This window comes from Centrocercus urophasianus, unplaced genomic scaffold (assembly GCF_019232065.1).
Source record: "Centrocercus urophasianus isolate 14NV4802_14NV808 unplaced genomic scaffold, USGS_Curo_1.0 seq_29, whole genome shotgun sequence".
Lineage (NCBI taxonomy): Eukaryota > Metazoa > Chordata > Aves > Galliformes > Phasianidae > Centrocercus > Centrocercus urophasianus.
Window position 1 is genome coordinate 13,314,262 of NW_024884855.1, and position 17,917 is coordinate 13,332,178.

The following is a 17,917-nucleotide window of genomic DNA, read 5'->3' on the forward strand; positions in this document are numbered from 1 at the left end:
GAAATAATGGTTGTATTTGCTTCCCTTACCGAACCTTACCTCCCTCCCCTTTCCTTCCCTTCTTACAAAAAAAGCAAAAAGGAAATTTTGCTCTTAACTATTTGTCATCTTGTTTAACCTGGCACTTTTTCCAGTTCTATACACTGAGCTAGTTTGCTAGAAAATGTCTTGATACTCAAATGTACAACACATCTATAGCTAACTGAAAGCTGGTATTTCTTAATCAAAGTATGTCAGCTTCAGTAAGATTACTTAAGATCACTTAAGCTTTCTTAAGGTCATTTAACAGACAACAGCTTTTTATAAAACTACTGCTTGTTATTTTGGGGTTGAGTGGAGAAAATAAGAGATTCTAAATGTGTTTAACCAAACTATTACAGAATTTTTATTCAGGAAATATCCAGTGTTTTTAATGACATTCTTCTTTTATTAGTTGCTTTTGCAGTTAATGAGTATTTAACCTAAGCTTCAGGAACTTTTTCTGAAAAAGCTCCTATGTTTTATATTGGCTAGTAACACACACGCACACACACAAAATTAGAAGAGACATTACAGCATATAGAAAGATCAAGGAAATAAGTTTTTATTTCTTTTTAGAGCGTTCGTGAATCTGTTTTTTGGAGAAGATGATAAAAATAGATCTTGTAGAATTCTGATACTGAAGGATTTCATGGATCACATTTGTATTCAAGCTATTTCATTTGGAATGTAATGACTGCACAACAATATAGGTTGCATTCTCCTTAGTTAGCAGTTTGCATCTATTGTCCCTCTCATATCTTAGTAAATTTTTTGAACTAATTTTATTTTGAGACACAGTGGATATATTTTGAAATCTGCTTTCTTTCTATTAAACATATGATATAGAATTATATGAAATAAAATCTTTTTTAATAAATACACTGCTTTGAATTCTAATGACTCATCACTCAAATGTTTTGTTTTTTGAAGCTTACAAAACTGAATATAATGGAATTAAATGATAATGAGTTTATTTATTGAAATCCTGTTATACTGAAGTGATTTTGTACCAGACTAAACTATTCATAACAGAAAACTGCATTTTTTTGCCTAAAGCACAACGTGGAAGTTCTTGGAATCCTTTCTGATGATGTAGAAACTGATTCAGTAGCCCCAGGTGAAAATTTAAAGATCAGACTGAAGGGAATTGAAGAGGAAGAGATCCTGCCAGGATTTATTCTCTGTGATTCCAACAACCTGTGTCATTCTGGACGCACGTTTGATGCCCAGGTAGAATAATTAACATTTGATTGCTGTGTAAGTGGGTAAAAAAGCATCAAAATATTTTGCCTGTTCCACCAAACCTAATTTTTAGCAGTTTCATTTGAGACCTCTCATTTGTTATTGTATCTCTGAACTAACTGACAATAATATACAAAGCTATTCTGACCTCATCAGTCTGAGTTTAAAAAATGTTGTTTGTTTTGAATGTAACTTAGTTAAGTTTTATACACCTATAACGTAAAGAACAGGATCTTGTCAAAACAATTCTTCAGTTAGAAACAACTTAGTCATCTCCAAGTCTTCATCTAACAAAGATGTTATGCTTGTGTGTTGAATTACATTTTAATAGTTCTTTGTTTAGTTGTTCTCTGCTCTCTTATGAGTTGAAGAAAAGGAGAAATGAACTTTTTTTTTTTTTTTTTCTTACAGATAGTGATAATTGAGCACAAATCCATTATCTGCCCAGGTTACAATGCTGTGCTGCACATCCACACCTGTATTGAAGAAGTTGAGATAACAGTAAGTTGTGATATGAATCTAGTCAATGTACTTACCGGGGTGAAGAGTTCTCTAGAGTGACTAATGAAACAAAGTTCCAAAAATGGCTGTAGCTGTTAGCACAGATCTTCAGTGAAGATGGATTATTTTATGCAGTAAGTCTTAAAAGAAATAACCACTGCTTTAGCATTCACAGCTATTAATAATACTAAATATTATTTCCTCTTTTACAGGCCTTAATCTGCTTGGTGGACAAAAAAACAGGAGAAAAAAGTAAGACACGGCCTCGCTTTGTGAAACAAGATCAAGTATGCATTGCTCGTTTAAGGACAGCAGGAACTATCTGCCTTGAGACATTCAAAGATTTCCCTCAGATGGGTCGCTTTACCTTAAGAGATGAGGGTAAGAGTGCTGCAAAAATACAGTTATTACAAATAGATTGTGCATGACAATGAAGCATTGCCAACATCTAGTTGAAATTACTGTGTCTGTGTAACAGCAGAAAGTAAATAAAAATTATTGTTGGTTGAAGTTCTTGCTAGAATTTAGTATGTTTTATGTTAGAGGAATAATTAACAGAAAGGTACACTGTTGAGATAAAGGGCTGAATTTGAAGAACTATGAGCACTGTTCTCCTAATGCATCCTGGAATGTCTACCCAGGATACAAATACCATAGTATCTCTATTGAGAGACCAAAAAGATACAACTGTTATCTTTAAAAGAAATAAACAGATCTGGCAGAAGGATTCAGCTTTGCATTCTGCTTAACTGGATACAGAGCACACTTTCCGTGATCTGTAATGTATGTTCCAATATGAAAACAACAGGTTTTACTATTTCTATTTACTCTTTTATAGTACTTCTAAAATACATTGGTGCTTTCATCATGCAACACAGAAATTTATTATCTATATTATTTCTGGTACGCTGGACAGCCTGTGTTTCTGGCGAAAGCTTTTGTGCTCGTAAGGGATTGTGCATATTTTTTTCTACAATGTATGTAACTGTGGTGTTTGTCTCCTTGGTTTAGGTAAGACCATTGCAATTGGAAAAGTTCTGAAACTGGTTCCAGAGAAGGACTAAGCATTTTTCTCAATGACCCCCGCGTAATACTGTGAGGAAAACCGACTCTGCAGAAGCCTACTTCACTCCGCCTTCTTATTTTCTGCCCATTAATTAACTTCTCCCCATATTTTGCAAAGACAAATTTCACAGCAAAGGTCCACATTATGTCAGCTTTCTCATATTGAGAGCTCTGCTATGCCACTGAATTTCCCCCCAAAATTTTTTTTCTCCCAAATTCTGCTTCCTTGGAAAGATTCGGCAATAGCTTTGTAGTCATGTGGACATAATTGCCTATAATTACGAAATTCTAATGGATTTTTAATGTTTAATTTCCCCTGACATATAGAGACTTTTTTTTTTCAAGGCAGATAATTCAGAGTGTGCGAGTGTGTGTGCACATGTTACAAAGATGACTACCATGTTAATAAAAACTATTCAATTTGAAATCTTTTTCAGTATTTGAATTGCTTTTGAATAATGTTTTTTATCCAAACAATTGCATTAGCTTTTTAACTGTCCAGTAACCAGATATTTGGATACTTGGATTTTTCTAAACTTCTCAGCCTCCCCACATGCACGGTTTTAAATGAGGCAATTAGGCACTCAACTAAGTTTGTAATTAGATAATTCCTTTTGCCCCTTTCCTTCGCTCAGTGCATCTTTAAAATTAAAAACATTTGTGCTAATGTGGCACTTTCACTAGTTTTACATTTATTAATATTTTCAGCAAATTTAGGTAGACTTAACATCACTATAAGACACAGTCAATTTTGCAGACTAGAACTACACATTGTCTTTATAAAAATCCAGCATTTTAAAATTCTTATCTGCAGAGAATTCCAACAACCGGTAAATCAGTGAAACTGCAAAAACAAAAATTGGTGGCAGTAGTGCCTACTAATATTTGTAAGAGCTGCATTTTGTGGGAGAACTGGGTCAATTAAAATGTGCCAGTTATGTAAGTTATTCAGTTTGTCCTGCCTTTAATTTACAGGGCTTGGATAATCCTTGCTGTTTGAAAGTTCTGAGGGAGAAAGACTATTTAAATCCCCAAGAGTTTGCACATATTGAAATATAGGAGGATCAGAATCAATCATAGACTGTAAACTTTTGCATATCAAAAAGCAATGTAAGGACAGGTGACCTTTTTCTTGGGAAGTGAGAAGTGAAACTGGTTCAGCGTAAATCTTACTCTCAGTACAACTTGAAGGAGCTGCAGAATTAAACCCTATTTAGCTGCACTTTTAAGGTGGACTGTCTACAATTGCGATCCTGATTCTAATGATCAGGATGAAGGCTTTTTTTTTTTTTTTTTTTTTTTTAATTTTCCAGAGTATTAGTAGGAAGTAGTAAAAGGTATATTCAGAGCTTCTTCAGAAGGCCTTGAACACTTTCAGTTGTATAATTGTGGCAAGGCCACCCCTTCTCCCAAAAGTTCACAATCAAGTGACTGTATCTGAATTTACAGAACTCAGAACTGAAACAGATTTACCCTTTGGGGGTTTTTTGTTTGGTTTTTTTTTTTGTTTTGTTTCTTTGTAACTGTGGAATTCCCATTCATTTCACTTACAGCTACATTGTATGGACAGAAGAAGTTATTGTCCTTCAGTTTCATATGAGTACACTTGTAGCTACCGTAATGCATGGAATTGAAATAAATTTTATTATGTCTGCAAATCTCTGGGCTTTTTTTTTTTTTTTTTTTTTTTTTTTGTAGATCAGAGTTTAAAAGTACCTTTTTTCCCCCCGTATTAAGTTAACAAAAACCAGAATTCCTTATTTCTTAAACTAATGAAGAAATTAAAAGCCAAGGAAAATAACTCTTTTTCTTATTCTAGATTAATTTAAGATTTCTACAAGTCTTGTATTTCTTTCTCAAAGCAAGCTCATGAATTTAAAATTTACTACTACTAGTGGAGAATATGTAATTCCTAAATTGCTAGAACTCTTAATTTTTTTGTTGTTGTTCAAATGCATTTCAAGACTATGTGGTGCTCCAGTGGAATTTTTCTCTTTACTGTAAACTTAATGAGGATTTGTAAAACTTCACTACATTGAGGTAGGAGTTAGTATTTATTAGCAAAATGAGAAATTATCTGGTGGGCTGAAATGCTAGTAGGTAGCATCTCTTAGCATTTCCATAACTCATCTCGAGCATTTGATTACCACTCCCATAAATGCAGTTAACTGTCACCTCACCCGGGAAGGGAAATTAAATTGTTTCAAGTTCATTAACAGAATTTACATATTGCAGTTAGGTTTACTACATTGTGTTAAGTTTATACTTGAGAATAAAGTACTTACACTCTATACCATAATGATACGAAAATGTATAGATGTACAAAAATTGCCTGCATTTTAAATAGAGGATATGAGAGTACATTATATTTGAGTAATTACAGAATCAGATTTTTTTCATTACACCTCCATTCTACATTTTATAGACTCATTTTTTACAATTAGCGAGTTCAGCTAGATCTAGAGGAAAGGGGGAAAGTGCAGCTTTGCTTGAAATAATTGTTAGCTGCTGCTTCCCTAATGTAATTTTTTTTTTTTTTAACTACCATTTTGAGCACTTCCTTTTATCAAAATCTGGTATGCTGCTTTGAAGATGGAAAAAGAAAAATCAGGAACTGCACCCACAGTGCTAAAAAAAAAAAAGTAAGCAAGCAAACAAGAAAAATTGGACTGAAGCTACGGGCAACCCTAGGACTACTGCCACTGCAGCTTTGCTATTATCTGTGATACCAGCAGAGTATTCCTGGGTTCTGGGCTGTAACTTACACCAGCAAAACTGTGATGGAGTTTCTGCAGGAAGGAAGGAAGGATTCTAGTTTTTTCCCCCAGTACAATTGCATTTACACAGCACTTTTCTGTGCGGTGCTCATCAGGATTGCAGCTATTTTCCCTGATTATTGGCCAAAGTTTATAGTATAGATATGGCTTCAATGTACAGCCATGATGTAAATTACAAAAACAAATGACAACAATGTAAATTAAGACCCTGTATGTCATTTAAATGGAAGTCTTGATATATGTAACAATTATTAAATGTTAAAGTGTGCAGCTGTACTAATTAATTTGCAACACAAAAATTACTTGTTTCTATATCTTGCAAGAAGTAAAGGACACTAAATGGAGTGATGAGCACAGCCATCAGTTGATGAGCATAACCATTACCCATCTACCTGAAATCATTCTGGTTACCTTGGTCATCTTTGCAGACAGTTGGGAACTAATACACAAACACATGATGGTACTGATTTCCTGAGACACTTGTTCTGGGAGTAAACTGTATTCTTAAACAGTAAGCAATTGATGATGGTATAATAGTGTTGTAAGAAAAATGGCTGCTCTAAAGAAGCTTGTCCGTGGAGATACTTGCTGATTGTGAACTTTATCCCCTTATACAAATGTTTTTCATGGCATAAAGGCCCAGCAAAGATTGCTCAATGAAGAATCTCTGGTTTAGACCAATTATGGTACCAGTCCATACAAACTTTTAATTATGAGAAATGTGTTTTTATAAGTGTTTATTAATGAATATTACTTAAGAAAAAAGATTGTTTCCATTGTCCCAAGTATTTGATTCTGTATTACTCTGGCCTTTTTGTTCTTAATGCAGAGTGTTTAAATGATGATGTTAAAGCAGATGAAATGTACTCCAGAAGACTGTCTTCTTCCTGAACTGAAACTTAAAGGCTCTTACTTATTCTGCTGTTTTTGTATGCCCCACAGAGGATTTGCTAAAGGAAAATATACCAACAAAACTGGAGTTACTACTGAAGATTTTATATTGTGTACCTGTTTATTTCCTTGTGTTTATTTTAACACACTACAACTGTAACAAAATCTTTCTTTTCCTCTGAAGAAATGCTAGAAAGTAGTCTAGTCTTAATATAAAATGGAAACTTATGTTAACAAAAGTGAAATCTGTTGTGCATATATGTAACTTCTAATAACAGGCTTTCATCAAAGTCTCAACTTCCAACATAAGCTGGATTTTTCTACATCTCACTTCAGTTAACTACAGAGATACAAAAAATTCTTCTGAATAGGAAAAGTAATAGATTATAGACAAACTTGGATGAAAAGAATGTACTTGAGACTGAGTTCTTGTCATTTGTTAAGCCTGTAGAACTGATAATAGGCAAAGGATTTTAACAAAAAAAAACTGTACAGCTTGTGTCACGAAGACAGGTGCCTCTGTTCTCCTGAAACAGTAGTTCTTTAATAACTTGGCACATAAGCACCCATCTAGCTGGCAGTTAATTAAATTATAGCTAGATGCTTACGCAGAAGAACTCAATCTAAAGAACACTGTTTGAACTCCAGAAGTAGCAGGAGGATCCTCTTTTGAAGTCTCTTTAAGTGTACTTGTTCTTTTGTTGTTTTTTTTCTTAATTTCTGTATTCTTTGTGCTGCTTTTGTTGCAAGTATACTTTATAAAGTGAGATTTAGGAATTTTACATCTGCCATCTGATAAGTTGGAGGAATACAAGTCTGGTATTGGAACTTTTGGAATGCACAGTAGAAGAACCAATCTTAAACCTCAAAGATCTGTTAGCAGCAGAAATAATTGCTGCTTGTACATCCCCTTTGCCAGGACAAAGTATAAAATTAGGGTGATATAGAAATACTGTCTCATTTAGCAACATTTAAGTAATAATGTGGAATGGCTGGCAAGTATGTAATTTTAAATCATCACGTTTACATAAGTGTGACATGACTTAGAGAAAAATACACACATTTGTAAGCAGAGACCTAAACTGACCACTACAGCAGAGAATGTTTGGTGTGCAGGGACAACATATGCAAAAGTAATATTTAATTTCCTTTAAAAATTGAATAACTGTGAATTTGCCAAACTAAAAGCATGTCGTTCATAGTTTATACCCATTGCATGCAACTCATGTACTAAGCTGAAACTGTTCTTATCCACGGATTAATTTATTTTTCCATGACAGCTCTGTGAACTATATTAAACACCTCTCAAGAGAAAATGGTCCTATTAAGTTGGTTAAACTTTATCTTTTGAAATTCAGTCACATCAAACTTCAGTTGTGGGAAAAAATGTGTTTGGTTGACACTGAAATGTGAGAATTTTTAATTTGAGTCATTAATAATAGTAATTCAAAATAACAGTCCCTTTATCTTAATAATGCTGTACTGACTTAGTACAGTCAGGCTTCAAACACACTTCTTTCACCTCTTACAACAGCAGTCTAGCTTATTTTCAAAGAGTTATCTTTTCTGTTTTATTTTAACATCATACAAAAATATGTTGAACATCAGCTAAAAAAAATTGCAAGGCCTATGCAAAGATAGGAGAAAGGGTAATATAATTATCAGATTATAAAACACCACTGCCAGCATCACAGTACACATAAATCCTAGCAATGCTAAAAAGATTTTAATGTCTGCCTGATTACGTACTCTTCAAGAACTTCATAAAACAACTACACAGCAACCATTTATGGTACTTGTCCAAAAATCACACAATAGAAAGGTGAAACTTCCATTTTCAAGGGTTTTTTTCACTAGTATCAATCAGTACAACTTATCTACAGCAACTTACGTTAAGTCAAATAGTGTGCAATCTTCTACTTCCCGTACGCCTGTGACATTACAAACCGTGAAGATGCAACTAAGCAGTGCTAAAGCTGCTACCAAAGGTTGTCACCAATGCTGGAGAAGCCTCGAAGCCACTGTGAATACTACCAGCAGAGTGAAAACATTATTACGCAAAGGTGATTTTCCTGAGTAGGGTATTTTAATTCCTTTCTCTGTATACCAGCACGCTGAGCATGTAGAAAATTATGCTGATACGTGAAGAAAAAAAGCCACTAGGTGGCACAAGCATTTCACGGCTAAGCTGTTTCCAATTAGTCAGTAAGTTTCTAAACTGGAACAGAGATGCAGTAATTCTACTTTTACGGTTCACAGATAAGGAATAAGTGGTTTTATGTGTGATAATCAATGGTGGCCTCAGCTGCAGTGACAAAGAAATAGTGGAATTTGAGATGCTGAGGGGTGTGAAGAAGATGAGTAGCAGAGAACAGACCCTGGACTTTAGGAGGGAGATTTTGGCAACCAGGAGGTGGGGTCTCATTAGAGGCAGCTCTGAAAGGCAAAGGTGCTCAGAAAGGCTGGCAGCAGAGCTTTGAAGACAACCCCTTCAAATTGCAATGGAAGCACTCTCTCACACTGGAAGACAAGCAAATCTATCAAGAGATTGGCTTGGCTAAATAGGGACCTTATAGCTGCATTCCAGTGCAAAAGGTCAGTAATACAGGTAAAACCAGATAAAACCAAGGACAGGCTGCAAAGAAGGAACCTAGAAACGTTGCTCAGGCATGTAGGCATTGCCACGGGAGAAAAGCTCACCTAGAATTGAGGGTATCTGGGGCCATCAAGGTCAACAGCTTCTAATGCTGTGAAAGGAAACTGAGAAAGGTTCCAAGGGCTGAAGAGCAGCAAGTGTTCCACCCACTCTCAAAGATATACCAGGAAGGCAATCTAAGAGCAACAGAGCAGTGGGGTCTGAAGTAAAGATTACGCTCCGTACTCCGCCCGGAGCAGCACACCACTCCCCCTCAGACCAGCAGCAGAAAGAACCTCCCCATACCCGCCCCGCCCCTACGCGACAGAAGGCCATTGCCTGCGGAAGGGGCGGGCAGGCCGCATCGTGCCCGGAAAGAAGCAGTGCGCAGGCGCGGTGACCGCACGTGTGCGGGTGGAGCCATGGCGAAGGGGCAGCAGAAGCTGGAGCGTGGGCAGGTGCTGAGGGGTGGCGGACTAGGCTCAGCTCCGCTCTCTCCGCTCCGCTCCAGCTGTTATTGTTGTTGCAGGTGAGGAAAGCGGTGGAGGCCCTTCTGGCTTTCGCGAGAAGCAAGGCTAAGGGAGACGAGCTGCTCCTCAACGAGAACGAGAGCGTGCACCTCCTGGTGACGGTCTGGAAGATCCCACGCGTGGCTCAAGTAATCAAAATGTAAGAAACGTACCTTTGGCCCAGAGGCTGCGGGAGTTCTCGTGTCCTTTGACTAGGGAAGGAGCGCTGTGCAGGTTGTGGGCTTGGAGAGTCGGAGCGCCGCGGCCCCATTGTGGCACCTCCCGGGCTGGCTCTGAGCGCTGCCCGCCTGCAGCAGTGGAGACCTAGTTCTGTAACGCGCTTTTGCCTCCTTTCCGTCGATGTTCTTATTGTAGACCGCTGCCCCACGGCATTCGAGCAGAAACAGCTGAGGTGTGCTTGTTCACAAAGGACGAACCAGATCTGTCTGCAGAACAGACAGAAAGTCTTTATAGGAAACTTCTAACTCAGAATGGAATCACGACTGTTAGCCAGGTAAGGGAGATTGATGATGCAGTGCAGTATCACTGTGTTTTTCTTGTACCAGTGAAAAGGGAAACTGCTACTTAATATTCTAAATTCAGTGGTTCCAGGTTAATCTCGCAGAAGATTTTTCTGAGTATTCAAACTGTTCATTTTTCAAATTACAGAATTTATTCAGAACAACTTAAAATTATATCTGTAGCATTCAGGTGTAATTGTTAGATAAATGTTAAGTATTGGATTTGAACTTTTTTAGGTACAGTGCAGAATATTCAAGCCCTTTGCAGCTGGATTGAATCACTTATACAACTCACAATAAAACAGGAAAATATTTTCTATTGCTGTATTTATCTAAGTTTAGATGTTGCTGTGTGTTCTAGTTCTGTTTGGTTATACTGTACAAGGAATCTGTGTTGTCTGATTCTTAAAATTGAAAACCAGTGTCTTTTTTCTATTGATTTAACGTTCTAAAACATGTATAACTGTTAGTTAAGACAAGTTAATTATGTTCAGTTATAAGAAGTACTCACTGCTGTGTTTGCTGTGTTTTCAACTACTTTTGTTGTAGGTCATCTCCTACAAAACTCTCAAAAAAGAATATAAACCTTTTGAAGCAAAGCGTCGCCTCCTGAACAGATTTGATCTCTTTCTATCTGATGACCGAATCAGAAGGCTCTTGCCCTCCCATCTAGGAAAACACTTCTATGAAAAGAAAAAGTTGGTCCTAAAATTCTGTCTATCCGTTTTGAATTATTATTTTTTAAAGATTTGATTGTTCTACTGAAGGTTTGCTAGTTTGCTTGATGTTTTGTTTTGTTTTTTAACTCTTATTCCCTTCACTTTTTTTCTTTTTAGGGCACCTTTATCTGTAAACTTGAAAGCCAAAAATCTTGCTAAGGAGCTACAAAAGCATATTCAGGGTACTGTACTACCAGTTACCAACAAAGGGTGCTGTTAGTAAGTATGAACAGCTTAATACTGTGCATGAAGAGCTATTATACCTTAACTGTAGGAATTCTGAGTTATTTCACCTATTAACTTCAACAGTGGGTCAAGGGTGATCGTTCTAGGTATGGGTCTTTTTGAACCTTAAGTTGTATAAAGAGAATCATAATTCTATTTACTAAGAAGTCATAAAGTTGGGGGTTTTTTTCTGAATAGGTAAGGAATTTCTAGGTAAGTATCACTGACAAATAGCATGTATGGTCCTAAAAAATAATTACTGTTTAATTAGCTAAGAACTCCTCCCAAAATATTGTACAAGAATTTTTTCATTTATAGTGCGTCTAAATGATCTAAACCTAAACCTATCTCGGCAGTATAAGGCAGAATTGCATTTCATAATGTAGAAAACTCAGTATGTGCAACTGTTGTGACTTTTATGACAAAAGAATTCTTTAGTAGTCAGCCATCCTGTGTGCAGACCAAGATAGCTGCAGATAAGTGGGCTTTTTTCATTTTTGGGTATACTTAAGAACAAATAACTTAGTGTTTTTACTTGCCCACATATAAATATTACTCTTTCCTACTTCCAGTACAACGCGTATAGGCCACACTGGAATGAAAGCTGATGAGATACTAGACAACATCATTGCAGCAGCTGAGGTGATTGCTAAGAAGTTACCAAAGGTACTGCAGATTCATTGCATCGAATTATGAACAATGTAGCTGAAGCCACGACAGTTCTTACATAATAGATGTTGTTTTGTGTTTGCAGAATTGGAAAAACGTGAAAGTTCTTCACCTCAAGACACTTAAATCAGTATCACTTCCAATTTTTACTGCACGAATATCCAACTTAGATGAGCTTGATAAAGAGCCGAATGTCGATAAAAAGCAAGGAGAGGTAACAATTCAAAAAAATGTAAAACTTTCCATAAAACTGTACTGGAGCCACTAGTTGTTTGGCTTCTTTTTATGCAGTATAAATCTAACTTGTTGGGTTTACAAATCTGATCAGTGGATTGAAGGCAACTATGGCTACAGATGGGTCAGGCACTCCTGACTATGGGCACTTCCAATACACAGTAGCAAGAAATCATTGAAACTCCCCCAGGAGGTTACAAACCAAGCTGGAAATAAGCTGGTTTCTAGTCAGCTCAGCTGAGATTACTTCTCAGAACTTTTGCTTGAATTCATATTTGTTTATTCATATTCACTTACTGAAACTGCATTCATTAACATATACATGGATTTAGACCGTGTCAATTGTGGCATGTGAATAATTCCCACTCTTAGATATTTGTATCTTATTTTGCAAAGGATTGGTGGGGAGAACTTCATCTACATTAAAAAGTAAAAATAGCTATCCCTTTATTTTGTGTTCTGTCTGTTAAATCTGTGTCTAAAACAAATTGGTAGCACATACATACATCTTGAAAACTTTAATCTTTACAGTTATATCATTTATTTATGAGTTTCCCCTATGCTGAAAGTAACACATCTTTTTTTCGTATTTTACTTATGGTTGACCAGCCCAGTTCAATTGAAAAACATTTCAATTTGTTGCTAGACTTCGTTACTTTTAGACATATGAAAACAATTGTTTTATGTTTAGAAATGTTGTGGGGATTTCTCTGAGTTGTACTTCAAATTAATTCTAAAGGAAAGGAAAAAGAAACCAAAGAAGACAGCTAAAAAGACAAATTCAAGACAAAGTACAGTGACAACTAAAAATAAGGGCACTGCTGCTACCCAAGAGTTTGCGATAAAGGAAAAAGTAGTCCAAGAACCAGAGGAACATGCTGATGATGAAGAAATTCCACAACTGGTGCCTATGCAAATAAACGGCCTAGCTCAGCTAAAGGTAATTGTGAGTTTATTATTAAACACTCCAATTAAAACTAAATATTTTAAACCATGTAAATGATTTTTCACCATACTTTTTTTAACATACTTCAAATGAACTACATTTTCTTAAAAAAATAACATGAAAGTGAGAGCTCGGTTAATGGGAGGGATGCTTTGTTTGGTTTTATTTCCTCCTGTAAAGAAAGCCAGTGTTTGTCTCTTTCTATCTTTTCCTGAATAGCAGTCATTTTGCTTATCTAACAGGTCTGAAGTCAGAAGGAATATTAAAAATGATAGGAGCCTGATCCTTTAAAAAACTAAATCAATAATTTATTTGATTAATTCAAAATTTCTTGTAAAAAAAAATAAATAATAATAATTTATTGTGTCACCTACCTGTAGTGAAGAACTTGAAAAACAAATAACACCTACTCTAGAATAGTTATGTGCAACATTAATGATCACATAATATACACTGAGAGCAGCTTGCAGTGAAACTGTACATATTTACTGCTGTCGATATTGGAGGTAATGAGGACTGCATCACTAACATACTTGCAAAACAGCCAAACTTGCATTACTTGTGCCTAAGAAATACCCAGTGGAAAGACAATGGATGAATAAAACTGTAAGGTTTCTAAATTCAACTCAGTTAAATTATATTTGTGATTGGAGCATAGCCTTAATAGGTATCTGTTCAGAGATGTCTGAACGGATGTCTGTGCTACTGTGATTATGTACAGCCCAACATAAAAATAAAAAAAAAAATCAGTTTCCTTCAAGCTGCTGTCATGCAGCTGGCCTACATCAATTCATGTGATGCAATTGCCAGAGCCCTGGGATGCTTACAGCTGAAGCTGAGTTGGATGAATTGTTGTGAAAGCAGCTCTCTTTCATGAGGGTCGTTTGGGAATATCTCTAGGGAATACTATGCCTGATCCACACACAAAGCACAGTCAGTCGGTGATATGGCTGGATTTTGAATAAGAGCTGTGCCTATCAAATCTAAGCCCTGACATGTAGCAAGCTTACTGTGATTTCAGCTCTGCCAGCAGAGTACTGACTTAGTTAGCCAAGAGGGTGAACATCTTTGTATCTGTTCCATCTATTTGCTTTGTAACTATTTTTATATTTTACGGGTTTTTTTATAAACACAGATCTAATTCTGTGTTTTGCCTTCTACTTCTGGCAAGGTAAGTAAATGGCTGTGGGGTGACCTCATTGCAGCCTTTCAGTACCTAAAGGGAGCCTACAAAGAGGAGGGGAATCAACTCTTTGAAAGCATCGATAACTGCAGGACAAGAGGAAATGGTTTTGAGGGAGGGAAGATTTAGGTTGCATGTCAGGGAGAGTGGTGAGGTGCTGGAACAGCTGCCCAGAGAGGTTGTGGATGCCCTGTCCCTGGAGGTGTTCAAGGCCAGGTTGGATGGGGCCCTGGGCAGCCTGGTCTAGTATTGAATGTGGAGGTTGGTTGCCCTGCATGTGGCAAGAAGGTTGGAGATTCATGATCCTTGAAGTCCCTTCCAACCCTGGCCATTCTGTGATTCTGTAAATCATTTGGGCTAAGGAGTTGTGTAATTGATAGAAAGCATTTGTTGCTTATAATGGCTCTTTTAAATCTCTTCAATAACAGTAAAAATGTTTGTTATTTGAAAACGTAATGTTGCTTGGTTGTTTCTTTTTTTTTTTTTTTTTTTTTTTTTCCTCTGTATGTCTTAATTACAGAAAGAGGAACCAAGTCCAGAAAGAAGTGTCAATCTGGTCAATAAAACAAAAGCAACCCTTGGTAAGAGAAAGAAACAATTTCTTGCTCCAGGAACTTTGAAACAGAAAGTTACAGGAGAGCGGGCAGACTTGCAGATGTCACCAAAACAAAAAAAAACCATGCAGATCAGCACGGAAAAGGAAGAAATAAAACAGCTGGATAAGACTCCTAAAAAGCCTGAAGCAAAGTCTTTTGCTACACACAAAGCTGGCAAACTAGTACAGTCAGCCAAGAAATCTTCCAAAACACCCAAGCAAGCAGCCAAGAAAGTGTGCAGACCACAGTTGTCGTGAATGTTGCCTATCTGCTGTAACATTTTATGTAGTTGTTCAATGCTGTCTTTTCATGAATATAAAGTAACATGCCTTCTTAAGAAAAGCTGACCCTAGGAGCTTTTTCTCACTGGCTTAATGATTAATTTGTAGTTCCTTCTAATGGAAGAATAAACACATTATTTTAATTAGCTGTATTTGTTACCTTACATCTTTTCCATCTTTAAAAAAAAATAAAATGCAGCTGTATCTTTCAATTTAAATCTTTTGGTTTCTAAAGCTTGTTGCGTTTGAGCAACATTATTTTGGAAGGATGTCTAGCTGTATGCTTAAGTTCAGCTGCAGAACAGCTCAAAGTTACATTTTTGTTCTTACTGCACAGCCGCAGTTTATGAGCTTTTTCCTCCCACCTGACTTCCACATTCTCTGTATGTTTTAGAGTTCATGCACAGGGATTTCCTTCTTCACTAAACTCCACATTCATGTAGCAGATGTCAGTGCTTGTGATTTTCGTTAATATGGTCTTACCTGTTTAAACTACAAACATGAATTTCTTAAAATACTATATCTTCTTTAAACCTTCTGGCTTGTCTCTCTTTACTATTTCCTACCAGTTTACAATCTTTCTTAGAATTCCTATATTCTGTTAAAGTGTTCTGTTCTACTTGGGTTTCTTCTATGCTGTTCTTCACATTTAAGAAGACAAACCTGTTTCTTTTCCCTAAACTTCATACAACAAGGATGTACTTGACTTGAAAGATGATCTTGTTGTCACCACTGTATTTCCTTGCATTGCTTATATTCACTTTTCAAAGCTTAAAATCACTGAGGTAATTTCTAATATATTTGTGCATCAAGGGGAACAGAACTCTGGTCAATTTTCAGTTTCTAGACAGCACAGTAATGAAATAATGGTAAACTGATTTGTTTCAATTTTTTCCATTTAAAATGTTTTGGGCGTTATCTGTGTATCTATAAAATATATTGCAAGGGCATTTGCATTTATTGTTTCTATAACTATATATATGGTAGACTTCAGTTTTTAGTCTTTTCATTTCACCTTGTGGCTACTTGCTAGCTGTTAAATGGAGTATTAACTTTGCTTCGAGGATGTTAGACTGAAATTGAACCCCTGTTTAGGGAAATGCATTCTGTATCAGACCGCTATCTGTTGGCTGGGACAAAAAATAGTGTTCTTATATATATAATTGTAGTTCCTTCTTTAATCAACTGTTCTGTTAAGAAACTGTTTTTTTTTTTTCCAGGGAAAATGGCAAAAATAACAAATACTTATTCATTGAAAGTTCTAGACTTCAATAATCAATTACATTGTTAAAAATATATTAAATTTGAAGAGCAGAGAGAGTATACTCGGTTTGTTCTTTGTAGTACAAATTTTTGTATACATTTTTCACTTTCTAAAAGGAATTAAAGCTGGTGTAGTGGTAGCAGTGTATTGTTGCTTGTTAAGAGGTACATGCTTTCACCTAAGACAGAGACGTAGGTACACTTTTTAGAACTCATTCACTATAAATGTATATATTTCTGTAGTACTGTTGTATGGGAACTACTGAGTCACGGCCTGAACCTCTGATTGATCACCTGAGGCGAGCAGTGAGTCAGCCGGAGGAGCACAGGTGAAGGCAATTCACCTCTGCTGCCGGAAGAGGTGGAGCCAGGCTACCAGTGGGGAAGGATCTCATCTGGAGATCCCTCCTGGTGTTTTGTGGTGAACTCAGCATAAGGGTAAGCCTTCCATTTATTCTCTCTTGTTATCATAGTCCACTTCGCCTAACTCTTGTTTATTTTGTGATTGTAACATCTTGATATCCATCGATTATACAACTGTAGTAACTCTATTACATCTTTTGTCTCATTTACTTTGGATTGTACTTCAATATGGTGTATTTTGTTTGATGTTGCAAGAAATAACAACTGAGGCCTAGTAAACAGTAACTAGTTTAATCTTTTTTTCCTTTTGATTTCAGCTTGTCTTTCTACGGGTACCTTTTATTGAATACTGTTGGTAACACAGGCAATGATAAGTGAACAAACTGCTATGATTGAAACAAAGAGTCCTCAGCGGCATCATGTAGAAGCTGCTCGTGCTCTTAAGTGTGTGTCTTTCCCCTGATCTGGTATTTGTGCTTACTAGTGGCTGCACACTATTAAGCAAGGTGTTAGAAAAGCCTCCTGGGAGCATGTGCAGGAAAGCCTACACTTGCATGCAGTTATTGTGCTGTAGTGTTAGAAGGTGGAAAGATGTGTACCAGATCCTTCACTCTCACTAGGTGACCTACAACACAACATTGCACCTTTTACAAACCAGTTTCATCTCTGTACTTGCATTCACTACTTGTTGCCTGCTTGTTACTCTGAAGCTATGTTCTGACTGCTCCTTCTAAGCCAATCTCCTCAAATGTGCACTCTGTGACTCTGTCACATTTTATAACTGTTGTGAATATCCTATGCCCTATAGGCTGCTAAATCACTCACACAGGGCTGTCTGGAACGGTACAGCTACCTCCCAGCAGCCTCCTTTGGAGCATGTCCATTCTGGGTAGAGGTGCCAGCACGTTTGGCTAACCAAGGCAAAACCCTTCACAGTGGGTCGCATCTTGATGCTGCCCATGCTCACCTGCACCAGGAAACGACAGCAATCAGGAAAGGTTCAACTCCAAGACGCTTACAGCTGCTACCGACCATCTTCTCCAATGCCTGCACCAGCCATTCTGCCATTAAGCGAAGCGATGCTCGGGAGACCTCGCAACGGAGGTCCTTGGCAGGTGAGGGGCAGTGGCCTGAAGGGGCGGAAGCCCGATCTAGGCAAAGGGCCTCCGCGAACGTGGGGCCAGCACTGTGCTGAGCGGTCAGAACCGGGGAGAAACGCCCGGCGCCTGCAGCGCCCTCGCCTCAGCGGCGGCGGGGCGCGACGCAGGCGCTTCAG

At 37.1% G+C, this 17,917-nt stretch overlaps 2 protein-coding genes and 1 long non-coding RNA gene across 3 annotated transcripts in view; 2 read left to right on the top strand and 1 right to left on the bottom strand.

The window, feature by feature from the left end:
* GSPT1 (G1 to S phase transition 1) overlaps window positions 1-4,138 on the top strand; it is a 24,613-nt gene extending 20,475 nt beyond the window's left edge. Inside the window, exons 12-15 of the mRNA XM_042827939.1 lie at window positions 1,078-1,251; window positions 1,675-1,764; window positions 1,977-2,145; window positions 2,776-4,138. Coding sequence (XP_042683873.1) covers window positions 1,078-1,251; window positions 1,675-1,764; window positions 1,977-2,145; window positions 2,776-2,828 — 486 coding nt within the window. The 3' untranslated portion in view covers window positions 2,829-4,138. The remainder of the gene's footprint in view (window positions 1-1,077; window positions 1,252-1,674; window positions 1,765-1,976; window positions 2,146-2,775) is intronic.
* LOC122165187 lies at window positions 562-17,856 on the bottom strand. The gene is made up of 2 exons (XR_006170423.1): window positions 17,609-17,856; window positions 562-10,087 (listed from the first exon to the last, which is right to left on the bottom strand). It is a non-coding gene; the product is annotated as an uncharacterized LOC122165187 (long non-coding RNA).
* Window positions 9,510-15,233, top strand: RSL1D1 (ribosomal L1 domain containing 1). The gene is made up of 9 exons (XM_042827940.1): window positions 9,510-9,590; window positions 9,662-9,801; window positions 10,017-10,155; window positions 10,712-10,860; window positions 10,999-11,100; window positions 11,679-11,772; window positions 11,861-11,989; window positions 12,749-12,949; window positions 14,659-15,233. The coding sequence occupies exons 1-9, from the start codon at window positions 9,555-9,557 to the stop codon at window positions 14,989-14,991; spliced, it is 1,323 nt and encodes a 440-aa protein (XP_042683874.1). The 5' UTR covers window positions 9,510-9,554; the 3' UTR covers window positions 14,992-15,233.
* Window positions 17,857-17,917: the final 61 nt, after the last annotated feature.